The following is a 24,481-nucleotide window of genomic DNA, read 5'->3' as shown; positions in this document are numbered from 1 at the left end:
TTTAATAGATTAAATTGCCCTCCATCGTATATATATTATAAGAATAATAATGTCTTTACCGAGTTTCACAGCCATGAATAGGAATTGATTTACAATCTTCTTATAACAATTTTAAGCTATTATTTATTGTATTCATTTATTCTTTCGATTCACTCAAACACTAATCAAAACTCTTTTAAATATCTCTTATATAACAAACTATATTATGCCTTATTTTATTACGTAGGATTTGAATCAAAGAAAAAATTTGTAATTATATTATTAGATATTTCAATATTAATTTCATTATTTTGCAAGTTGAAAAGGATTGTTTTGACAATCAAATGAATTTCTCTAAAGAGCTACCAATGAATCGGCGAGTCTTAGTTTGTGAAATGTACTGGAAAGTAAAATACATATTATGCATACATGTAAAGATATGACGTGTGCAATATACTTAGTCATGTCGCTGTTTCTTCTGCCATAATTTATTGTCGACTTTATCCAATTTGCTTGGGATAATAAAGAATCCTCTGTCCAAAATCCAATCTCTTGGGCTATTGTTATTGGTATTCTATACATATCTGTAGGTCCAACTGGTTTCCATAAACCCTTCTTTCTTTGCAAATGCATGCGCTTGTTACTTCCATATGAAAAGCCATCGGCAGTGCCAAGGATTGGATCAAGTTTATTATAAATCTCGCTAAAACTTATATTTTTATTACAACGTAAACGTTCTTCTAGAATTTCTTTAACATTCGGCAGTATAATAGGTTCTCGATAATCTGAAAATTTCGATACACGTATATAATAATAATTGCATCATCGAAAAAATTTATCTATTTATAAGAATGATTAGTTTTAGGATATTTAAGTAGTATAATAGTAGTATAATAGTAGTATAATATATATATATATAATATAAGTAGAGTATAAGTAGTATAATATATATATTAGGATATATTAGACAGTATAAACATATCTATCCGCAAATTTTACCTTTCCTTAATGTTTCAGTAAAATAATTGCCATAACCGGTCAAAGTAAGCCCAAATATCTCCATTGTTAGAATATCATGTATATGACATAACTAATTACGTTTTACAATAAATAGAAAAACAAATTAAAATTAAATTAGATCGTTACATAAAAAGAACGTTAAAATAGATTTTAGAATAAACTTGAAAAATGCGTACTTTCAACCGTTGGAAATAAATCAGAAAAATTTATTTCACGTGCTAGATACACGTACATTAATAAAACTGTTCAAATAAATGTAAAATAATCGAAAATATAAATTATTTAAGCTTAATTGTTAGGAGGAAAAATTTTCGATATTCCCTAGTTGGAATTCGAAAATAGACTATCTCGGTCAGCTTAAAAATCAATCGTACGTTTGTTTTTATTTATATCGCTCGACAAAATTACAATCAATATTTACCTGTGTTCAAATATCGAATTTATATTATTTTACAGTAAAAATATGTGTTAAGAGCTATGTAACGTTTAAGCAAATGTATTATCATTTAAATATTATAATTTTATACTTGATAGAGAGACTTAAGATATCGTTTGAATGAATGTCAATTAATCAAAAGTATGAATTATTTAATACAATTTCGAGATAAATTCGAGAAATCAATTAAAATCATTCAACAATTATCTATTATTTGTAATCTCACAAATTTTTGAATAAATTTAATTTTCATTAGCGGTGTCCATTGGTTATCTAAGTGCTCTATGATTGGTCAGTTGCATCGATATGCTTTTTGTCGATGGTGCTTATATCGAAGTATTTCAACGCTGATAATGGACAGGCTTAATATTATAGACTCCCTTATTTAGAATTAACTTACGGTTTTGTGAACGAAGCTATATACAAGGAGGACGATCGAGATATGCGTTTTTGTCGAATTTGTGTTGTTGAAAATGGGGAAATAGCAAGTACGATAATTCTCTATGAGGGCGGCGGTGGTATTCAGGAGTTCAGATTTAAGTACATGTGATTTTATAAATGAACAAATGAAATAAATAGTTCTTGTGGCCGTCACGCCAAAGCTTGGCGCCTCCGGCACTCTTACCGTCACGCCCCTAGTGGCGAAACAAAAGAACTAAAAAAACACCACGCATTTGAACAACCGCTGCTATTCGCTCTCTTCCGTTCCAACCACCGAGCTAGACACACGCGTACTCACGAGCAGTAAACAAAGACGTGAAACTAGTCACTACTTCCTTTTTACTCTTTAAGATTTTGTTAAGTTTGTTATATATTTTGTACAAGACCTTTTTGCGGTGCGTTCCACTAAGCGCTCACAACGATCAAAATGCTCCTTTAGTCGTTCCACATAACAACCGCGGTCGTTGTGGTCGCGGCGAAAACGTCACTCATGACGTCATTACTAACGCTCACGCGAAGCCCGCAACGACCCATCTGAAAACGTGGGTCGTAGTGAGCGTTGAGAAAATTAGCGGTTTTTTTGAAACTGACAACAATAAAAATGGCGATCGTGAAACTGACATGAAGGATTACAGATTAAATCTTAACCTCTTTAATCTTTTACTTTCTTTTCACTACCTCGCCATTTGTATTATTACCTCCACGCTCAAAACGCACCATAGTCCATTCCACTTGAATTTAGGACAGTAACGCTCGTAGGTAAGTGGAACGGGAAAAACTGTGGTCGTGAGCGTGATCGTTGTGAGCGCTTAGTGGAACGCACCGTTGATACGTTTTATAATAAAATATTTATATAATATTTTTCCCTAGTGAATTAGTGATTTCCTAATATAATTGAACACGCTACATTCTCTTTGATGTTCGCGCTCTCTAGTAGCAATAGAAATCATCCTTTCATACTGCATATACGTAGACACATTTATAACACTGCGATCGTTCTTCTTGAGCTTCGTTGTTTTGTGAATTGAAAACGACTTAAAGAATATACGTCGCATTTCGATTTCCGTTCTTGGTAGAGTAAGGTCGTTTCCGTGAAAAAGTAAAGTGGTCACTCTACCATCTGTATACTTAAAAAAAAAATATACAGTGCAAAAGAGCAACACCATCTTGGTTTTTCAACGTAAATTGGAAAGTATATTTCCATAGAATCTTGTAGAAGATTATAGAAACACCTGAAGATAGTGGTTGTGGAGAAAATTCCTCTGCCCAGCCGACTATTAGACAACGTAATTTTGTCTATAAAATAGAATGCCTTATATTTTGTATATTTAAAAGATACTTTTTAGAAATACGTCGTAGAAAGGTTAACAATGGATTTTGATACGTTGTTAAGCGTTGCAGAAAAGAACGAAGTTAATAAGCAAGTAAGCACTGAAACATTCATTTGTATATTTAGAAATTCATGATAAATTTCTTAATAATATTCAATTTTTATCTATTTTGTTCTTCACAGACCGTTGCCTGTTATCAAACCAAATTTACGCCTCTGAAGAAGCAAAATAAACAATCTAAAACATTGTCGGATAATATCAAAAAATTTTTAGCCAAAAAAGAAGAAGAAGAGAAGAGGAAAATTCTTGAAGAAAAGAAAAAAAGAGATGTAAGTTGATTCTTTATGTCAAGTAACAACCTAGAAATATTAACAGTCTAATAAATTCATATCATAATAAAGAAAATATCATTTATTTAATTATTAGAAAATATTATTTATTATTATAATTCATTTTGTAGAATTTACTTGCCTTACGGGACCACAAAGCTCAAAGTCGTATCAACAAACATTTGAAAGTATGTAAGGCTGCAAACAAGTCCGTTTTAGCAGATGCAATAGACAATGAGAATACAGCTGTTACTATAGCAGGTACGTTAATCTTGTTTTGTAAATTGCTATTATTACGAGTAAAGATAAACTATAATTAAAACGTCTAAATGTAATCAATAATAATAATAAAGTTCCAAATAAAACAAATAGTCGATGTTACATAAGAGATTAAAAAAGTAGATAATTCATAAATTAGTCTATGACGATATGATAAATATATACATAGATTTTTTTTTACTGTTAAGAAAAATTTCTTTTAATAAATATTGGGCAGTATTTTTGCCCACAGGTTATATTAATAGATGCGATACGATACCTTGTTTTCTCATCCGGAATGGGCGCGGAACAGTTTCATGGATTAATACAACAGAAGATGCAAATGGATTGATTAAGGTTAGCCAACGAATTATAAATCGCAGAGCTTTGAAAATTAATTTCAATTCATTTCTAGATCATTGTAACAAGCTATGAAATGTTTTTAATTAGAATGCATTGTAGATGTAGAAAATATAGAAAATAATAAATGGTGTATCGTTGTGCATTTATACAGTAATAGGTGACTCGATTTAGCATTTATGCGTTCATTTAAAATATTATCTTTTTCTCATCTCCTATTAAAATAATTATTTTTTTTATCTGTGTATATTAGTTTCATATATTTTATCAACAAATTTGTCTATTTACTTTTATACTATGTGTACTATTAATATTTGGAACTTTATTGTTATATATCATAAATTGTTTTCTTATTCCTTTAGGATTTATATTTTATAAAAATATTATTCAATAACTTTAAATTATAGGCCCTTCTCAACCAGACGAGGATGATTATGGATACGTCTCTCAGGAGGCATCTGCATTTTATAATCAATTAATGAATAAGTATAATAATTTGCCTCCTGAGAAACCTCTTTTTAGTAGCAGCGGAAAAAAAACTGCTAAAGATATTGCATTGACCAAGGTATGATTTTTACTTGATTAATTTTTTTTTATTTCATTTTAATTTATGATATCATAGAGATATAATATTAATGGAAAATTTTTCATCGCAGGATAGAGTAAAGCAAGCTTTAAAACAACAAGAAATTGATGATTCTCTTGGTCATAGAAGAAGAAAGCGAGCATTGACAGGTGATGATCAGAGTGACAAAGTGCCTGAAAAGAAAGTTAAGGAACAGGATAAGCCGGAAAAAGAAGAAAAGGAAGAAAAAGTGAAGGTCAAGAAGAAACCTTTACCACCTCCAATGGATTTTGGAGAACTTTTAAAACTTGCAGAAAAAAAACAACACGAACCAGTGATGATCGAAGTCAAACCAAAAGTTGAAGAAGAGAGATTGATGACTAAGAAACAAATGAAGGAATATATGAAAGAAAAAGAATGGAGAGAAAGAAAAGAACAATTAGCTAGAGGAATAGATGTAACGAAAAAAACTAACGTTACCATGTCTGAAGTTAATAAATCAAATAAATCGCTTACGTCTAAAATTACAAAACCGAACGACAAAAGTTCTGTAGATTCTTCTTCTCTGCAGAATAAAAATTTGTCTTCTAGTGCAACGGTGCAAAATAAAAAAATTCCGACTAAATCTAATAACATTTTAAGCGAAAAAAGTAATCTTATTAGCAAACCTACCGCTAATGTAACGAAAAATTCTATGAAAGATGAGTTATTAGAAGAACGTAAAAAATTAGAAGCAGAAAAACGTAAGTTGGAAGAAATGCGTAAAGCGATAGAAAAGGAAAAGATGCAATTAGCGCAAAGTAAAATAAAACAGGAAGAATCCAAATCGTCTGTCAAGAATTCTAACAAAATTTTATCATCGACAAAAAGTATAGACAAACAAGCTTTATCCAAAGATAATAAATCGAAACAAGCGTGTATGTTAAATGGAAAACCGAAACAATTTCCTCCATCGGATGTTAAACCACTTAAAAACAAAGTTCCAGGTGGAAAAGTTGTTAAGAAACCAGGCTTTTCTAACAGTCGTAAGTATATGACAAATATTTTTGTTTTCAGTATTATCGACTTATAAAATATGGACTAATATATATTTTTTATTTAGGTCGCATATATGATGATGATGAAGAATATGATTCTGAATTAGATGATTTTATCGATGATGGTCCAGAAGAAGAAGGTCAAGATTATAGTAAATATATTAGCGAAATATTTGGTTACGATAGAAGCAAATATAGATATGTGGATGATGATGATGATGATATGGCAGCAATGGAAAGTAATTTTGCGCAGCAACTTAAAGAAGAACTTGTATCTACGAAAATAGGTATTATGGAAGATTTAGAAGATATTCGTATGGAAGCGTTAGAAAAAAAACGAAAAGCTCTTTTGAAAAAGAAAATGAAAAAGTAGTAAGCTGTATATTTCTGACAATGTCGGATGAGTACAAACTTAACCCTTTCGCTGTGCTATGCTTAAATAATTAATGAAGTGTTATGAACTCTGTGAATAGAATATGTTGCTCATAAAGCACATTTTTGACAGTAAACATGAAGTTTTTACAAATAATACAATGTATTCCTAAACAAATTATATTCATTGGTATCAAACATTACATTTATTTTTATTATTGTACAGTTTTCTTAAGCAAGCTGTAATTATTTGAGTACGTATATATATATTCTTCATAGCGAAAGGGTTAATTAGCTGAACTATTTCTTTTTGTATTATAAAAACAAAATTGTATTTATCACTATTATAACTTTGCTATTGTAATTTTATTGACTGCATATAAGAATGGTTTTTTTGGAAGCTAAATTGGGAGACCATTTGCAATATTTGTTCATAGTATCATTATTTTAAGAAAAACTTTTCTGAAATATTAGATTACCCAAATGAAAGTTCGTTTTATAAAATTTAAAATTCGATTTACAAGTATGTTTTCGTTACATATATTTTTAAACATAATTCGAAATATATTATTTAATATATATATATTTTATATATAAATTATTATACGAGTTTTTCATAAATTTTCTTTAAAAATTAGAACGAACTTTCCAAGCAAACTAATATTAAGAAAGGCAAGTTATTCCATTTATTACAACTTTTGATAAAATTAAAGTATTAAACTATTTTAATGTCACATATATGCGTTAATTATTTAAAATTTTATTGATTTTAAAAATATTATTAATATATTTTTTTATTGCATTTACTCTTTCTTGCACTTATACGTATATATATATATATCTTTTTTGTCAAGTATAAATGCAAGAGTGTACTTTTATTTTCTCAACAGTTGTATAAATCCTAGTTAATAAATTTAAAAATAATGATATTGCTTTATTTTATTCCTGATATAATATTGCATCAAATACTATAATGTATTATATTCCTAATGTGCTCCAGCGATGTCGATTTATTATTAGTTATGAAATTGTTCAGAAAATTGTTGCAACATATTTAATACGATCTGAATGAATAGAAATTGAATGTATGAAAACTTTATATGTGATACAAATACCATTTATTAATTAACACGTTACTGCGTAAGCAAATGGGAGTTGTCCATAACAAGCTCTACCATAGTGTTTTATATTTTGTCTTAACGATCAAAAATTCATTGATTGTACTGTTTCTTTACAGCAAAGCAACTCATACTTGTGTAGGAGTCAACGTGTTATAAGCAATCTAATCATTTCTTTTGTTTATTATTATAGTATATTATTCAACTTTTATACATAAAATATACGAGATGCGTAATGTATAAATAAATAATTTATCAAAACTGCCAATATTTATATTTCTTAAATATTTAAGTGTGATTATGTACAATAACGTATAAATATATACATACGTATATATATATATACATATATAATATAAATATATATATATATATATATATATTTATATATATGCTGTGTAAATATATTAAATATGATAAAAACTTATTCCTTATCCAAATAAAAAATCAAATTGTATTAAAAATGCTAAGTTATTTTATCATTCCTTAATAATAATTATTCACATAAACTTACATATATAAAATACTATTATCAAAAACAAAATACATTCTCTTTCTAATAATAATAAAAAGAAGAAGAAAAAGATAAAATGAATGAAAATACTATAAAACTGGTATAAAAATTTGAGAAAAACTAAAAATTCCTGGACGCGCAATTAACAAAAATTAATTGAATAATTAATTTGACAATACTATGCGTATAGTATTTCTATAAGTTTATGAAAATATTTATCCGGATAAAGAGAGTCGTAAAATTGTAAGAGCTTGATAATCTCTGCTACAAACTACTACGTATTTACGTGAAATAGGAATAAGTCACGTGGACATTGAATGGTTAATTTTACATTGACAAAATCATCCAATGAGAAGAGTAAAAATAATTCGTTCATTGAGACGTATATACGCGATTGGAAAAGAGTCTCTTATTAAAATAATTTCAATGTAAATGGTTATGCAAGTTGAAGAACATTTGGTTGTTCGCGGGTTTAATATAAACCGGAACAACGTCACATCGTTAATCCCGTATAGGAGTGCAAGATTTGATGGCCGCATGCAGCTCTCTCTTCCGGCAAGTAGAGAAAGGGGATTTTGGTAGGATTGAATCTGTGGAAATATTTATACATAAAATACTCTTCCGCCATGGCCATCGGTGACTTGAAGACTGACAAGGGTGTTAAAGATTTAAATGCTTATCTTGCCGATCGTAGTTACATCGAAGGGTGAGTTGTAATTCATCCATAGTAAGAAAATTTAATCCCGTGTTCCGGTACACGTGCTTTTACTCTTGTCGGCATTTTAAAGACACCTATCCTTCTTTCCTTCCTTCTCTTATCATAGTACAACCTTCGATGAACAACACACGATAGGATCGTTCTTGAAATTAATTTTATTAATGATCGAACGTTAATGATACGATTATTTCCTTTGTCGTTATCGATTGGGAAATAATCCTTATTGGAAGAATTATATGATTATTATGACACTAAGAGGTTGACGTGAATTTTTTACTAGTCAACATAATTATCTTGATTCCAGATGTACATGTATCCAGCACATATGTGCCGGTATATGTAAATGTTCTAATATGTATTTTTATTATTATATCATACTTTTTAAGAATCCTTCGTTGAAATGATCATTTATGCCTATTTTTAGATTCATTGTATTTCTCGAAATAAAAATGCAACCTACCTAAGCAAAATTTATTGCTAATATCAAATAACTATTGTTATAAAAAATGATTGCGTGGAATTGATTTATTTGATTAAAATGTTAGATGGCAACCATCTCAAGCCGATGTTGCTGTCCTCGAGGCTTTGGAAAAAGAACCCAATTCTTCCAACCCCCATGTACTAAGATGGTACACCCATATGAAGTCATATGACTTTACAACACTACCAGGAGAGAAAAAGGCTCCTGTTATATTAGCCAATAGTCAATCTTCACAAGCTACTACTCCTTCAGCTGATGCTGCAGATGATGACATTGACTTGTTTGCTTCGGATGAAGAGGAGAGTACAGAAGCAGCTAAGATCAGGGAAGAAAGATTAAAGGCTTATGCCGAAAAGAAATCTAAGAAACCCGCTATCATTGCTAAATCTAGTATTGTACTTGAAGTTAAACCGTGGGGAGACGAAACAGATATGAAAAAAATGGAAGAAGCTGTTAGGTCGATCAAGATGGATGGTCTTGTTTGGGGTGCTTGTAAGTTCTTCATTTTTTCTTTCTTAATAATAAAAATCATATTTTTATCCATATGTATGTACTAAGAGTGTATGTGTATAAATTATAATTTCTTATATATTTTTAGCTAAACTTGTAGCAGTCGGGTACGGCATACAAAAATTACAAATAATGTGTGTAATAGAGGATGAAAAAGTTTCCGTTGATTTATTGGTGGAACAAATTCAGGACTTTGAGGAGTTAGTGCAATCTGTGGACATTGCATCCTTCAATAAAATTTAAAAGCTTCTCAGTAATTTTAATAATGAGTTAATAAATATTGTTTGTATATATATGTGCATATATTTGTTATTCAATATATCCCATCTAGTGTGAAGTATTTGTATATAAAGTCGCAACATTCGTCCATGTTGTTATAATATTACCATGAATGCCAGCAGGATTATAGTATTTTTATGCTCAACTTTACGTAATGAAGGCATATATTTTCCAATCAATGGAACAAATGCACCTTTCATAGTAAAGTTGTAATTAACAGTGACATTCCATCCTGCAGATGCAGCCCCATTAACAGCATATGAGAGCTCTTTACACTAGTAGTCCTTACACGTTTTAGACTGTATATTTCAAATGTTGGATAATCGTATTCTGCTGAATTTGTACAATGTGTAGGTCTTACTACAATCATTTTATACCTATCTCCCAACCTTCAAAATGACTCCCTTTACCTAAACAAATATTTTCGCCACTTTGGGTATGGCTCTACACTCTCCTATTTTATTTTCCTAAACTCACTTGAGGACTTTGAGAAGTCTTGATACAGATAATAACAATGTACCTTTAAAGGTTCAGCTTTTAATTACATTTATTATTGAACTTTGGTCAGAAATACAGCTCCATTCTATAATTAAGTTTATACTATCCCCATATTTAAAAAAAAAAAAATTATAAGATTTATAAGAGTTTATATAGATACATATTTCTTTGGAAGAACTCTCTTTTTTATAAAAGCCTTATTTTATATTGAAAATATTATCAATGAACTACAATATCACTTGTACTTTAAAACTACTTAACAAAATTTTCAAGAACAATATTTTTACCTTTGTAAGAACTTCATTTTTGTAAGATAATAATGATAAACAGTAGTTTACTTTTTCTTTAGGTATCCAATACGTTGTCTTCATTTTGTTTTTCTTATTATTATCATATAATTCATTTTTTTATGATAATTTTTACTTTGATCTACGTATCACGTGGTATAAGAGCATTAAATTCAGGTTGAAGAAACTCCGCTACGATAGCAGAGACCATCTCGTTAAGTATGTATTTTAATTTGTTTACATCTCTAAGAGAAAAAATCAAATATACGTTTACATTTAAATAAAGTGATTTTTGAAGTTATTGTAGTTAATAAAAAATACTTACTGTTCTTCCAGAGATGCGCATAATTCGCAGTAATATTTAATTTTAGGCTCTGTACCGCTAGTTCTTAAGGTAGTAACTAAACCATTGTCGAATGTAAATGTAATCATTTGACTGGATTTAGAGGTAGGTAAAATAGCTTTATTCCCCGGTTTAGTATTATCATAACCCGTTGTTAAATCACGAACACCAACTATTAAATATTTTCCATCGAGAATGCTGGTTGGATACTGAAAATATAAAGAAAGATTTTTATGTAAAAATAAAATATATTCAATTATATATGAATACTTTTTTTTATGCATAAGTGATTTCACAAGAAAATTTTATTTTACTCACTTATGATTCGCTTTTATACCTATAATTCCTTCAAAAATGGTGTGAGACAATAAAGAGATTGTAAAAGTGGTGCAGTAAGCATAGCAAAAAAGAAGAAAGGCAAAAGTGTCAACAATACAAAAAATATTTCCACCAATTTATCTACCCACATAACTTTTTGTGACATTTTTATTAGGCTGTGTAGTAATGTACTTATGAAAATAAGGTATTGTTTTAATATGCGTTAATTAATTTACGCAAATGTACACAAATTAATCGCTTATTTATTATGTAATTAATAAAGTTCATTATTTATAATAATGTAAGTATTTAAGAGTAACATGACAGTAAAAAATAATTATACAAAGAAATATAGTATATAAAATGATTCATTTCTTTAAGAAAATAAAATATCTATACGTGTACTTATTTGTTTTTAAACAATTACATAAGATTTTATCTACGTAAGAAACAAAAAACTAAACTGTATAATAAACATCGTTATGATAATCCTTTTAAATTGTTTCTACTATTATATATACATATATATACATATATCTTTTCTCTATATTTTTCAAAATCTACGTAAAAAAAGGATTTATGTATACAATAATATTTTAATAATAACGCCTTCATAACATATTAACTATCAGAATTGTTTCACTACATTTAACATAACTACACAAGCCAAATTGGTGGAACTATAATTACTAAGCACATACACAAGCCTAAGTAATTGTAAAACGAGTGTGTGCATATTAGTCATTTTCTACTACAACATGCATTCCTGTATGCATAGCTTGTTGACCTTGTAGCCATATAATGTTAAATACATTCTACTATGAACCTTCCTGCATGTATGAGTGCTGAATGAATGACTAAGCAAATAGGAAAATAACCATATAAAGTATAATACGATTTTAAATATACATAATAATGAATATGAAATGAAAGTAGGAATTTTTTTTTCTTTCCCATAGTGTATAATCCAAATATACTTACCATATTTTCATTTCCATTATAATTTCTCAAACGTTCAAATATTGCTTTAATTGTATCTGAATCGTGACAAATCCAATAAGAATTTTCTGAGATATGCCGTCCATATCTGCTTAAATAAATGTAATTAATTTTTGTTTTATATTTTTTTTTATATTTCCAAATAATTATTTGTGATAAAAAGAATATCGTACGTGTTATATATTTCTTCCAATTTATCATAGAGAGAAAGGCCTATAGTTTCTAAATAAGTTGCCATTTGAGCTATGTATGCACCAGCACTAATACCATCTTTATCCGGTACAACAGAACCACACATAAAACCAATAGCTTCTTCGAATGCAAATAAAACATCTTTACCATTTTTTATTAATTCTATGGTTCTATTACCCATCCATTTAAATCCTGTTAAAGTTTCCTTCAAATATTAAGAACAAAATAATTTATTAAACTATTGTGTAATATGATTTTTTAAATTATAATTCTAATATAAATCATTTTTTTGTGAGATACAAACCTCGAAGTTGAAACCTTCTTTTTTAGCCATTGAAGCTAAGATTTTACTTGAAACTGTGGATGAAAGCATATAAACATTAGCAATGTTGGCATCTGGATATTGTACTTTATGTATATGTAACATCCACCAAGCCAATAAAGCGCCCAATTCATTGCCAGTAAATATATGCCATTCTCCGCTATAATAAAAAAGGTATTTTACCATTGTTCAAAGATTAAAAAAAATTAATTTCTAAGTTATTTCTTTACCTTTTTGTTTTTGTTGCACAAGCAAGACGATCAGCATCAGGATCATTGGCAAGAATAATAGAGGACGCATATTGATTTGCAGTTTTAATACTTAAATCAAGAGCACTATTTCCTTCTTCCGGATTTGGAAATTTAACTGTTGGAAATTCTGGGTCTGGTAACTTTTGTTCTTCGACGGCTATAAATGGCTGTGATATAATAAAGAAGATAATTGTAATAATATTTTTTAATGTTTTTTCTTTATAGTTTTAAATAGTTATAAATACCTTAAGTTTTACAGCATTAAATGCTGCGGTCATGTAATCGTGTCCAACGCCGTGCATAGCAGTATAAGTAAATTTTAAAATAGTATTCTTATTAACTTCAGGATATAGAACACTTTCTTTAATATTTTCAAAATAAGATTGCATAATATCGTTCAATGGATCTTTGTATAAATGAGATTTATATATTCTAGATACATCCCATGACGATTCGGATGGTTCCAAATTTTTCAAAATATATTTCTGAATTTCTTTGTCGTGAGGTGATACAATTTGCGCACCATTATCCCAATAAACTTTATAACCATTGTCATCCTTTGGATTATGAGATGCAGTTATCATTATTCCAGCTGCACATTTATAGTGTAACACTCCATAAGATATAAATGGTGTTGGACAAATTTGAGAAAATAAATAAACCTTAATATTATTAGCTATAAAAATTGCACTTGTCAATTCTGCGAATCTAAAATAATATAAATGATTATTTTTTTAAACAATGTATAATATTTGAGATGTTTAAATACACATTTATATATTACATTATTTATAAACCTTTTACTATTATGTCGACCATCATATCCTATTATAACACCTTGTTGTAATAAATTAGGCATAGTGTCGAGTAAATATTTAGTTAATCCTTGACCCGTTTGTATAATAACTAGATCATTCATTTGACTATATCCTGGACCCATTCGACCTCGAAGACCAGCAGTACCAAATTCTAATCTTTTAAGAAAAAGATTAGACAATACTTGGATATCGACATTTTTAATAAAACTCTCAACTTCTTTTTCAGCTACCGAATTCTAAATATATCATAAAAATGAATGATTATAAATAACTGTAACGAGTGAAATCATATAAATATTAAATTAATATATACCTGATTCCATTGTAACCATTCATTGATTTTTTCATCCAATGTAGCATTGCCGGTATTAATCAAATTTTTAACGGACATGATTAATGTTTGTTTCGTTGATTGAAAAAATAATTCTGTAAGTCTTTTTGTTTGTCGATGTTGAGTAAGAACAACAAAAAAGTATGTTTTATATACTATCGAGGCAAATATTTATTTATCACGAATAGAAATTTATTAATTAATTAATTATTTAATGTTAATATTTATACTACCACTAAGGATCAATTTCTTTTTGTATATATTTTTATAAATATACAACTAAGAATATAGTTAGAGCATTAAATTGTTGTTTCGTACTGATTTTTATTACACACAATGTTACTAGAATTGAAAAATCGTTTATCGCAATAATATTATCTTCTAAGCAACCTCCATCAATCTTATCGAAACATTTAATCTTATGCCCGCTAAACTTCAAACCATTTGTATACGTATTTTTTATTTTTTTGTTTACGATCGTACTCTCATTAACCTCAAAAAAGATGACACCTGTACAGTACATACGTATACCGCCTTAATCAAATCAAAGATCTTTATATAAATAATACTATTAAATTAATATATAGTGTGTATATATATGTAATTCTATATTTATATTATAATAATCATAAAATATTTTAGTTTATAAATAATATTTTCTGTTTTCCTAAAAGTTACTCATTATTTTGCTAAATAAATTAAAGAATTTAGAAATAGTTTTAAAAATATTTATTTCACATGCTTTTTTTTTTTTTTTATACGTATATATTTACAAACATAATAATACTGTAGTTATTTTAATACCTTTTAAAAAATAAGTTAACTCGTCGAACAAAAATTTAATTCGTTTATTTTTTAATACAGGCTACAAAATATTTATTTTACTTATTTTTTTTTTTATATTAAGAAACATAACAACTTTATATATTAATTTTAATAATCCATAAAAGTAAAAACTAATTAAGCAGAGATTGAATCCAATCGTCATCGTAATTGTGTATTTTATTATTTTCATTTACTTTTGTAGTATTGTCACCTTCTAAAAATTCATTTAATATACTGTCTATGTTCAAATCAGCATCTATATCAAAATTATTAACGTTCTTGTCATCATTTTTGGCACATTCTGTTTCCATATTTCCATAAACGTTCTTGTCAATATTATTTTGGGTAAGTTTTGCTTCCATATTATTATCGACGTCTACAGAAGATTTAAAAGTTTTAACTGGTGAATTTTGTTTTTGAATTCGATTGGCAACAGTATCTTTATTGTTAACAATATTTTTGATTGCATTTATAACATTACCTACATTATTTGGTTTCTTTTTAAGAATGTTAAAATTAAATTTTTTATGTCTTTTACTTTTAAGTATACTTTCTTTCTTTTTATCAAGCGATTTAGAAACTGTATTAATTGAAGTTACAGGAGAACTTATGCCTATTGATTGAGAGGTGGTATCACTTTGTGGTGTAATAGAATTTGCACTGGTATCAAGTACTGTGTTAGAACTAAACGGTAATGTAGGTACTTTGTATGAGAAAATTACAGGTAATCCATTTACTTCTACACTTGTCACGTGTAATTTAGAAGGTGTAGTACTCTTCTTAGTAAATGTATTTATCTCAGTTTCTGAGTCTAATACAGAATTAGAAGACTCAATATTAGTTTGGCTTTGATCATTAATATGACTATTTATATTATAGTAGCTTTCCTCTTTGTTTTTTATCAAACTTTTTTCTCCATTTTTATAATTACTTAAATAAGTTTCCACTGTATCAGTATCGTAAATAATTTCTGTATCAGATTCGCAAATAACATCTGAATTAAAATTAATATTCATTATATCAGAATTTTTAGCTTCTTCGTTAATTACATCGACTATATTTTTATAACAGAATTGTTTTTGATCATCTTCATGAATAGTTTCGCCTATCTCAGGATTTTGTCTATGTATATTCCAATTTTCAGATTTATCATCAATATTTTTGGATGTAGCGTTCTTTAAACAGTAATCATCATGATCTGAGACACAAGGAATTGATATTTTAGTAGGACAGATGTTACTGTTTATAGTACCGGTAGAAATTGTACTGTCAGGAGAGAGTAAGTCTGTTAAATCTTTTAAAGTATCGATAAAAGGAGTTTCTGGTGGAGAATACAAGGATAATTCCAGAGGTGCTGGAACAACATTATTCTCCATTTGTATATCATAATTATTCCAATAGTATGACCACATTTCTCCAACTTTTCGAGGAAAGTATTTGAAGTCTTCATAACCAAATGGCCACGTGCACTGAAAATATAATAAACTTTTAAAATACTATAAAATCCTTTATATATGTATACATTATGTGATCTCAAGCTTTTTGTATTAAGTTGAGAAAAAAGTTTATTCGCATCAACGCTGGCTCGTTTTTTTAAGCTATAAAGTAGCACATATATCATTAATAAGGTAAATTGAATATTAAAATAACAAAACTTCATATTCTTGTGAAGAAATATGAACGAAATTTGTACTCAATCTAATATAATACATTCAAATTTAAGGTATATATATTTTAACCTTAGTAGAAAACAATATACCTCTTCTGTTTCGCATGCTAATACAATCTCGTCAAAATTAATTTGGAAAAGTTTTATTTTGTTACTAATTCCTTTTTTTTCACATAATGGACAATAATTCGGCATCTTGCAATATCAATAAAAATAAACAAATCCGATAGAACACATGTTTTACAGCCTAACGTACTACGGAATAAACATTAAGTTAACATCTGAGGATAGGTTAGTACTGGTGTTAGGTTGGTATTATTATGAATGAAAATTACGAAGAGGGATAAATGTGTATAAGTATATGCTATATCACTAACATATTTTTGTCAGAAAGAAAGAAAGAAAAAAACAACGTTGAGTTTCGTTATTATATTATATTATTTTTGTAGTAAGCATTTGGTGAAAATAAGAAAAGGTATATAAATATATATTATCATTTCAAATATATTGATAATATTTAATTCAAGAGTCATCCTATTGTGTTAATTTGAAATAACCTAATTTGGTTACGATACTTGAAATACTAATTCGAAAAGTTATATAAAAATTATTTAATCATGATTACCTTTCAAACAATGTCTTCTGAGACATACAAAGTAAATCATGAAAAGTTCATCATTTATTATGATTTTTATGATACACCTTTTGGAAGATGTATCATAGGTTTAACCGATACCGATAAAGCTATACTGCATTTTGCATTTGTCGTTAAGGATGACGCAGATGCAATGAAAGATTTAGAAAATGAATGGCCTTTGTCGCAAATAGTACAAGATTCTACCGAAATGATAAGCAATATTATGAAAGATGTATTTGCTTTGAAATGTGATGGGAAGGATACTAAATCAATCTTGGTACTTTTAAAAGGAACAACTTTTCAAATAGAAGTTTGGAAAGCTCTGGTTTCTATACCGATAGGTAAAACAGCATCTTATGAAGAGGTTGCACACATGATAAACAATCCTAAAGCAGTAAGAGCGGTTGCAAATGCTATTGGAAAAAATCGAGTGGCATATTTAATACCATGTCATCGCGTTATGGGAAAGAATGGTAGCAATAAATATAGTTGTGGATTGAAATACAAGCAAAGTATTTTGTTATACGAAAGTAAATTGCTTTAATTTTTATATTGATCATATAATTAACTTGATGAATTTAAACTATCCCTATTTATTTATTTTTTTTATGTATTTCTTTTTTACAATACTTATTTTAATTAAAATTTAAAACTCTGATTACCATAATAATTTAGTTGTATTAATTTCTTCTTTTTTTATTGTATTAGTAAAAAAATTCTTATTGCTATGTACACTATGCGATTACAAAAACAAACAGCTTATATTGTATACATTTTGCCTTATATTATATTATATTATTATATTCTAATAAATAAAGTAATTTTTATACACTTTATGTACATTTATTATTAAACTTAAAAGTAATCTTTTAAATATACTTATAAGTAATTTGAAAACAAACATGAAGTTTTATTTATTTTAGCGAATAATAGAATTTATAATATTTTGCACCAAATATTTAAGATTTAAAATAGAGCATCAAGCAAAATGGATTAAAAGACTGTATTGGGACTATAGATTTTTATATAATTTAATAATTGAATAAACGAAAAAACATTTTGAAAGAATTACCATTTCATAAAATTCCTATCATTTGCTTTGTATATTCTTCGGATATAGTTTTGAGATATTTTATGATCATAAGTTTGTTCTTAAAAAAATACTCTTGAAATATATAAAAGTCAAAGGTATATATCAGTCTTATCGTTGCTCATGTTTCTATATTATGTCTGCGAGCGAATATTTTTTCTTGTAATCATGAAATTTTGTATCGTTAAATTTTGCTTTTTGAATAAATTCAATTATTGTGACACATATATAAATTGATCAGAGAAAATTTGGAATATGAAATATAAAGAAATCATAGCTTGCTTTATATAAATAACTTTGTTATATATATTATGTTCAAATAGATTAAATTCTTGCCTCGCATATAATATATTGGTTTGTATCAGGAATCAAGTAATAAAAAAAGATTACAAGATCTTTGGGTATTCTCGATAATTTACAATACTTAGCCGACGAAAATGATTTGTATCTTACAAGGTGATTTGATCTAAAAGAAAATTGATCAATTTTGTTATTATATTACAGTAAAAGGTAGTTATCGTATTTTTCTTGTTTTACGTAAAATACTTTCTTGATTCGTTCTATTTATAAAATTTCAATATCGTTATTTGAGTCTTTGTAGTCTAACTTCTAGCGAAGATCATATAGTGCACTTTGATTTAGTCTTGTAATTAAAGTATAGTTTGATATAAAATGTATTGTAAACTTTCTACACTTTATACGAAAACACGTTATCGTATAATTAAATATTTATAGTGCCATATTAAATATTGCAATTCTCTACTTATAAACGATTTCTTATTTAATTAGTCGAGAATAAAACGTTCATCGAGCTTATGTAAATATAGAGTTTCGTTATCTACTTGCATTATTATTATTTATTCCTAAACTAAAAATATTGTTCGTTTACTACGTAAAATTAAATATTTTAAGAAATACGGCAAGTACCATCACAAAAACTAAAGCATTATTTTGAAGATTTTTTGATAATGCGGAAGATGGAACACCTCCTCCTGGTCTTCTCGTGGGTCCACCTATTAAAAAAAATATTAGAAATAAATTTTACATAACAAATATAATATTTTTCATTTATAAATGTATGTTTAATAGTTTTTTACCCGGAAATCTGGATCGTGGAGTTGTCGACACACTTATAGGATTACGAAGAATCGGTTTCATTGGTGTTGGTGCAGGACTAGGAGAATTTCCATAACATTGTCCTACAAAAAATTAAACCATGAGAAATTAAAAAAAAAATTCATCGAAATTATTAATTTACTTTATAAAGAAGCAATTATAATTAACCTTTTTTGTACAATCTCATTCCTTGCTCCTTAGGATCTATATCTCTGATACAATGATCACCTGCTTCCTTAATATAAATTTCCTCGTCATTAACGATCAAGCCGACAAAACACTCCTTTGTACCTGTGTCGTTTCTCATCGTGTAGGTGTACATTACACCTTTCTCTTCCCACTGTCCCAAGCACAAATACGTCCGTTCTGAAAATACAAAAAATTGTAGAAACGCGCGCGTCTAATTTTTTCTTATTTTAAATGTGAACATTAGATTGTTCAAAATATACCTTCATAGAGTTCCTCGGACTCACAGTCATAAACTTTATAATACATTATTTCTCGAGTATTGCAATTGCTACTCAACTCTGCACACATGCCCGATAAATCGGTTATCGTACCCGTGTATTGTCCAGTTATTGGACAAGGTGATTCTACTATTCGTTCAATACCTAATAACATTTTCAACAATATTTCTTGTAATATTCATAACATTTGGAATATATTACAACAATTTTTAATATAAAAAACTACTCACGTGCTTGAGTCATCCACACTGGTTTATCGAAGTTCGAATCGTCGCATAAGTAATCCTGATAACCTGGATTCATTACCATTCCTATAAAATTTATTTAATATTTAAAAGCGATGTCATATATATCTTCTTTAATATGTTCATGAATTTTTATAAAAACGTTTTAATTACCAATCGTGAATTCTAATACGTTTTCACTGCGTTGTCTCATCATCAAGCATACGTAAGCTTCATTCTCGCTAAAAAAATACAAAATGTTAAACATGTTTGGTTGTTCGAAAATGATGACCGTCATTAGCAAACGAGAAATCGAAAATTTACCAATGATCCTTTGAATAGACTACGTAACGTCCAGTTTCATCGTTTGATTCAACCGTAACGAAAGTGTAACTGTTATATCCGTTGAGATCGGTGAAAGTCATTGTACCATTTACGATGAGGGACTCTTCCCACAATCCCTGTGCCCACTTTGGAAACCTGAAACAAAGGAATTTATTATGCTGTAGACTGTACCACCCTTTAATACACATATACATACATACATACACCCACACACACACACATAAATACATATTATCGTATATGGATACTAACGTTGCTACATGAGTTTTTACATAATTCGGTATCGGCTTTTGATTAGCCATTTTGCTTAGAACAAATGTCTCAAATCCGTTCGTAGAATTGAATAAATCTTTTGTACAACTGGAATCTCCACTGAAGGCCATGTACGTTCTTCCTTTTTTGTTATCAGCGTAGAACAACTGTAACAATGATTTATTTTAATTTTGTTTTGAAATGTTGTATCCATACTAATTTTATTAATATACTTACGCCACAACGATACTGAGGACGATTTTCTTTAATAGCATCATTGTCTATCAAGGCAATATAAGTTGAACCATAAGGACCACCTGGCCAGCTACCCAAACAATTGAAGCTCAATTCTACGTACAAATGTATCGGTCAATTCATGCTTATACCCAACGAATATACAATAATATAAGATCTTTGAAATGATTTTCTCACCACGTGACTCGAAGGTACAATCATTGAATTTCAAATGTAAGACAGATCCATCAGGACAGTTATGAAGATTCGAGTAGAATGAGTTGCATTCTGTTGATATGGATGAATCATCGTTAAGACTGTATTTAAAATGATATCCTCCTACTATAGGACAATATTCGTTTCTAATTGGTGCACCGCCGACTTCCTTAGTACCTGGAAATCACATAAAAAACAAAAAGAAAAAATTAAAGAAAAAAAATAGTTTAAACGAATGTGAGGTATTTCGATAGAAATTGCAAGGGAGGTCGATACCGTTTTCATCGGTATGCGGTGTGCGTATATACAAAAAAGGAATCTCTACAAGATCAAAAAGATCCTTTTCCTGAGGGTACACCGAACGAGTCTGCTCGTAAGCGAAATGACTGGTATATCGAGCAAACACCGGTCCAATTTTCCAGACGACCACCTGCTGATCCTAACGACCTCTCCTCCTGCTTCTTCTCTTTTTTTTTTTACTTCTTTTTCTTTCTCAGTCGGAACGATCCAAGAGAAAGAGAAAAAGAAAAAGGAAAAAAAGAGAGAGAGAGAGAGAGAGAGAGATAGAAAGAAATCCAGGACAAATAGCGCAGCTACAAATCCATCTATGGGTGCATAATGCCAGGTGGACGTGATCGTGTGGAATCTCTATCCCCATACGAGTTCTCATGACGCTTTTAGGACGAAAGAAATTGTGGAAGAGAAGCCAGATATCTTATATTATACATATAAATGAGAAGAATAGATGCTAGAATAAATACCAAGGGTAAGTTTCTTATTTTTCCTTCTTCTTCTTCTTCTTCTTCTTCTATTTCTTTCAATTTAACACGTCTCTGTTAGTGTCCAGTTCAGTAACAACTATCGTTCTCTTTTTTGGATACAATAAGAGCTAACCCTCCGAACAGGAAATAGCTGAAATTCCATACGACGTTTTCCTCGTAAAGGGTCGATCGTTTCCTACCAACCAACCAACTAAACCATCAGGATATTTTAATATAAGGGGTGTTGTTATTTTCGTTAGATGCAAACAGGAGAAGACGCGCACTTTTCTGAGCTTTTGCGGGATTCCTTGGGACAAGTTACAGGCTTCCTTTTTTTTTTTTTCTCTACGTAATCTGAGAAGGTCTTCATGTTGGTTAGGATCGTGTCTTCGATGTCATCGATTTGCTTCTTTCAAAGGAACCGGCTTTCTTCAGAAAATACAGATTTCTTCAACGATTTTTTATTCCGCTGTTGAATAGATTTTATTTTCATTTAATGTAATTATCATTTAAAACGGGATATTGATATTCCGCGATCATGCTGTTACGTTAATGTATATAACATAATTAATTTATGTATATAAAAAAATATATCAAGAAAAAATTAATACAAATTTCTTCTGTAATTTTGTACTTCGCAGTTGAACACATTTAATTTAACTGTAATTAATGCGAACGTTTTAAATGTGATCCTTAAAATTCTGCGATAATGTTCAGATCCAAATGCAATATAATGTATTTATGGATAAGAAAAGGGAGAGTTTTACAAAAAAAAAGGTATGTCAATGTTGTTGTTGCTGTTGGATGTGGGGAAAATTGACGTTCACACACATAAAATGTAGCAAATATTTTTTTCTTCCATCCTCGCTAACCGATTCGATTCACTCACGTGGAAGAAGATCGCTATGCAACAGGTAGCTCAGGTAAGCCTCCTTTCTTTTCGTTCGCTTCTTCAACTTCCTGTCCTCATGAACGACGGCAACTTCCATTCATCTCAAGACTCTTATTTTTCTTCTTCATCTTCGTGAAGGAGCAAAAAGGACATCTCAGTTTCTCATCGAGTCGAGACGCACTCTTATCGATTTAAACAAAAAAGGACTAACGGATGCATTCGGAAGTATATTTAACAACAACAAGAAAAATGTCACACGCGAAGCGAGATGATTTAATTTATATAAAATTGTCCGGAACAATTGCAAATTGTTTAATTTTCTTTTGACGTAAAATTTTATTTTATATTGCATGTGTTTATGGTCATTACTGTTTTTATAGCACGTAATATATGTTTACGTAGTCGATCATTATACATTATGATACTGTTATTCTCAACGTTTTACTGTCCCACGCAAACAACTTTGTCGGGTACATTGAACTTTTAACAACATTTTTTTTTTCACATAGTTATGCGCTTCTTATTTATTTAATTTTCTTTTATCGTTCATTCGTTCGTTTTTTCCTTCCTTCTTCTTCCATACATCCAAAAGATATTTTCGTATCTTCCCTGTAATTTCATCAATCGTACATACTCATTCTCTTTATTTCTTTCTTTTTATTTTCCTTTACTTCCTGCTTCGAATCTTTTCATTCGAGTATATCTTTTTTTTCGATAATTTAAAAGGGAAAGAAGAAGAATCTGGTCCATTCGCAGGATAAGAAAATCTTGAAAATTTCATTTTACCAAGAGTTTTATTTAGTATTCCTTTAACAAGGGGATAATTAATTACTTCGATGACGACTATCCTAATTATATGTTCGACTAAAGCTTTTGAAAACTTTCTAGATTAGGATCTTGTTTCTTATCTTAAGAGTACCTCTCTGCTTAATTTTCATTATTTTCTTTTTAAAAACCTTGTCCCTTTACATCGTTCTTTTATTTCTTCGATACGCATCAGAGAGTCACTTGAACACGCAACTTACTCCTTCGACCATTTATTTTCCTCGTATAATTCATATTTTTCTATACTACATTATTTTCGTTCGATCATGCACGTTCATAATTTCATTTTTCAGATAATTATTAGACTAATAATACGTAAAATGATTTAAATAAAAATTAAGAAAAAAAAAATAATCGAATCATATTTTCATTTAATTTTTAAAGCACGTAATATTATAAATTCCCATAAAAAATATATTTTAGCAATCCAAGGAAGGGCCAGATGTTCCTATACATAATTTAATAACATTAACTAATATATTTATCTGAAACATATTTTGAAGTTATAATTTCTTTGTAAATTTTTAAACTTGACAAAATAATAGATTTAAAATAATCACCTAAGAACTTTAGGTTAACCCTGTAGCTATTTTTCAAAGAAGATTTACGATCGACCCCCAACATCGAACTTTCCATGTCTTCGAAAATTTGAACAGGGACCAGGACTAGGGCAAAGCTCGTTAGGGTTGTTCGAAATGAATTAACAATGTATGCTTTATTGGTCTGGAGGATGTTGGGTAATGGACCATCTCAGGGGTCCATGGTAGGAGACGATTAGAATGAGAACTTTTTGGGAGCAGCCACTCCCACGCTAGGGAATG

General features: G+C 29.0%; 7 protein-coding genes across 8 annotated transcripts in view; 3 read left to right on the top strand and 4 right to left on the bottom strand.

Moving 5' to 3' along the window:
- Positions 1 to 24: 24 nt before the first annotated feature.
- On the bottom strand, positions 25 to 2,374 carry LOC106788965. 2 transcript variants are annotated; one of them, XM_014752729.1, is made up of 2 exons: positions 979 to 1,816; positions 25 to 764 (listed from the first exon to the last, which is right to left on the bottom strand). In XM_014752729.1, exons 1-2 carry the CDS (start codon positions 1,040 to 1,042, stop codon positions 334 to 336), a joined length of 495 nt encoding a protein of 164 aa, XP_014608215.1. In that variant the 5' UTR covers positions 1,043 to 1,816; the 3' UTR covers positions 25 to 333. The 2 variants fall into 2 exon arrangements, 1 of the variants encoding a protein (XP_014608215.1); XR_001381952.1 differs by lacking the exon at positions 979 to 1,816 and adding an exon at positions 1,836 to 2,374 and having other exon boundaries at positions 96 to 764.
- A 489-nt stretch (positions 2,375 to 2,863) lies between these two features.
- On the top strand, positions 2,864 to 6,460 carry LOC106788962 (protein SPT2 homolog). The gene is made up of 6 exons (XM_014752723.1): positions 2,864 to 3,300; positions 3,390 to 3,536; positions 3,668 to 3,797; positions 4,562 to 4,719; positions 4,811 to 5,744; positions 5,822 to 6,460. The coding sequence occupies exons 1-6, from the start codon at positions 3,247 to 3,249 to the stop codon at positions 6,127 to 6,129; spliced, it is 1,731 nt and encodes a 576-aa protein (XP_014608209.1). The 5' UTR covers positions 2,864 to 3,246; the 3' UTR covers positions 6,130 to 6,460.
- Positions 6,461 to 8,257: 1,797 nt separating this feature from the next.
- Positions 8,258 to 9,764, top strand: LOC106788971 (elongation factor 1-beta'). Its single transcript, XM_014752735.1, has 3 exons — positions 8,258 to 8,466; positions 9,024 to 9,451; positions 9,558 to 9,764. The coding sequence occupies exons 1-3, from the start codon at positions 8,387 to 8,389 to the stop codon at positions 9,710 to 9,712; spliced, it is 663 nt and encodes a 220-aa protein (XP_014608221.1). The 5' UTR covers positions 8,258 to 8,386; the 3' UTR covers positions 9,713 to 9,764.
- Positions 9,765 to 10,275: 511 nt separating this feature from the next.
- On the bottom strand, positions 10,276 to 14,606 carry LOC106788970 (phosphoglucomutase-2). Its single transcript, XM_014752734.1, has 9 exons — positions 14,090 to 14,606; positions 13,756 to 14,012; positions 13,204 to 13,666; positions 12,938 to 13,125; positions 12,690 to 12,867; positions 12,367 to 12,590; positions 12,176 to 12,281; positions 10,859 to 11,085; positions 10,276 to 10,778 (listed from the first exon to the last, which is right to left on the bottom strand). The coding sequence occupies exons 1-9, from the start codon at positions 14,165 to 14,167 to the stop codon at positions 10,676 to 10,678; spliced, it is 1,824 nt and encodes a 607-aa protein (XP_014608220.1). The 5' UTR covers positions 14,168 to 14,606; the 3' UTR covers positions 10,276 to 10,675.
- A 334-nt stretch (positions 14,607 to 14,940) lies between these two features.
- On the bottom strand, positions 14,941 to 17,062 carry LOC106788982 (putative uncharacterized protein DDB_G0277255). Its single transcript, XM_014752751.1, has 2 exons — positions 16,692 to 17,062; positions 14,941 to 16,401 (listed from the first exon to the last, which is right to left on the bottom strand). The coding sequence occupies exons 1-2, from the start codon at positions 16,794 to 16,796 to the stop codon at positions 15,064 to 15,066; spliced, it is 1,443 nt and encodes a 480-aa protein (XP_014608237.1). The 5' UTR covers positions 16,797 to 17,062; the 3' UTR covers positions 14,941 to 15,063.
- Positions 17,063 to 17,081: 19 nt separating this feature from the next.
- On the top strand, positions 17,082 to 18,069 carry LOC106788981 (bifunctional transcriptional activator/DNA repair enzyme Ada). The gene has a single exon (XM_014752750.1). It carries the CDS (start codon positions 17,219 to 17,221, stop codon positions 17,780 to 17,782), a length of 564 nt encoding a protein of 187 aa, XP_014608236.1. The 5' UTR covers positions 17,082 to 17,218; the 3' UTR covers positions 17,783 to 18,069.
- Positions 18,070 to 18,615: 546 nt separating this feature from the next.
- LOC106788983 overlaps positions 18,616 to 24,481 on the bottom strand; it is a 47,978-nt gene continuing 42,112 nt past the window's right edge. The window contains exons 4-13 of the mRNA XM_014752752.1: positions 21,165 to 21,359; positions 20,970 to 21,082; positions 20,733 to 20,899; positions 20,460 to 20,615; positions 20,310 to 20,377; positions 20,142 to 20,222; positions 19,894 to 20,055; positions 19,613 to 19,810; positions 19,426 to 19,527; positions 18,616 to 19,341 (exon numbers count right to left, since the gene is read on the bottom strand). Of these exons, the coding sequence (XP_014608238.1) occupies positions 19,217 to 19,341; positions 19,426 to 19,527; positions 19,613 to 19,810; positions 19,894 to 20,055; positions 20,142 to 20,222; positions 20,310 to 20,377; positions 20,460 to 20,615; positions 20,733 to 20,899; positions 20,970 to 21,082; positions 21,165 to 21,359 (1,367 nt within the window). The 3' untranslated portion in view covers positions 18,616 to 19,216. The remainder of the gene's footprint in view (positions 19,342 to 19,425; positions 19,528 to 19,612; positions 19,811 to 19,893; positions 20,056 to 20,141; positions 20,223 to 20,309; positions 20,378 to 20,459; positions 20,616 to 20,732; positions 20,900 to 20,969; positions 21,083 to 21,164; positions 21,360 to 24,481) is intronic.

The sequence above is a fragment of the Polistes canadensis genome, unplaced genomic scaffold, assembly GCF_001313835.1.
Source record: "Polistes canadensis isolate GaletaPanama2010 unplaced genomic scaffold, ASM131383v1 scaffold_158, whole genome shotgun sequence".
NCBI classification, from domain to species: Eukaryota; Metazoa; Arthropoda; class Insecta; order Hymenoptera; family Vespidae; genus Polistes; species Polistes canadensis.
Note: the sequence above shows the minus strand (reverse complement) of the source record. Positions and strands in the feature narration are given on the sequence as shown.

What these genes read in the sequence shown, in the direction of transcription:
- LOC106788965 (XM_014752729.1), bottom strand. Translation starts at nt 1,042, where the DNA reads ATGGAGATATTTGGGCTTACTTTGACCGGTTATGGCAATTATTTTACT. An exon ending in TACTGAAACATTAAGGAAAG is followed by an intron (nt 765 to 978) that starts GTAAAATTTGCG and finishes CGAAATTTTCAG; the next exon opens with ATTATCGAGAACCTATTATA.
- LOC106788962 (XM_014752723.1), top strand. Translation starts at nt 3,247, where the DNA reads ATGGATTTTGATACGTTGTTAAGCGTTGCAGAAAAGAACGAAGTTAAT. An exon ending in TACAGCTGTTACTATAGCAG is followed by an intron (nt 3,798 to 4,561) that starts GTACGTTAATCT and finishes TTTAAATTATAG; the next exon opens with GCCCTTCTCAACCAGACGAG. An exon ending in ACCAGGCTTTTCTAACAGTC is followed by an intron (nt 5,745 to 5,821) that starts GTAAGTATATGA and finishes TTTTTTATTTAG; the next exon opens with GTCGCATATATGATGATGAT.
- LOC106788971 (XM_014752735.1), top strand. Translation starts at nt 8,387, where the DNA reads ATGGCCATCGGTGACTTGAAGACTGACAAGGGTGTTAAAGATTTAAAT. An exon ending in GATCGTAGTTACATCGAAGG is followed by an intron (nt 8,467 to 9,023) that starts GTGAGTTGTAAT and finishes TTAAAATGTTAG; the next exon opens with ATGGCAACCATCTCAAGCCG. An exon ending in TGGTCTTGTTTGGGGTGCTT is followed by an intron (nt 9,452 to 9,557) that starts GTAAGTTCTTCA and finishes ATATATTTTTAG; the next exon opens with CTAAACTTGTAGCAGTCGGG.
- LOC106788970 (XM_014752734.1), bottom strand. Translation starts at nt 14,167, where the DNA reads ATGTCCGTTAAAAATTTGATTAATACCGGCAATGCTACATTGGATGAA. An exon ending in AATGGTTACAATGGAATCAG is followed by an intron (nt 14,013 to 14,089) that starts GTATATATTAAT and finishes TGATATATTTAG; the next exon opens with AATTCGGTAGCTGAAAAAGA. An exon ending in ATAATGGAAATGAAAATATG is followed by an intron (nt 11,086 to 12,175) that starts GTAAGTATATTT and finishes TTATATTTTCAG; the next exon opens with TATCCAACCAGCATTCTCGA.
- LOC106788982 (XM_014752751.1), bottom strand. Translation starts at nt 16,796, where the DNA reads ATGCCGAATTATTGTCCATTATGTGAAAAAAAAGGAATTAGTAACAAA. An exon ending in TAGCATGCGAAACAGAAGAG is followed by an intron (nt 16,402 to 16,691) that starts GTATATTGTTTT and finishes TTATATTTTCAG; the next exon opens with TGCACGTGGCCATTTGGTTA.
- LOC106788981 (XM_014752750.1), top strand. Translation starts at nt 17,219, where the DNA reads ATGATTACCTTTCAAACAATGTCTTCTGAGACATACAAAGTAAATCAT.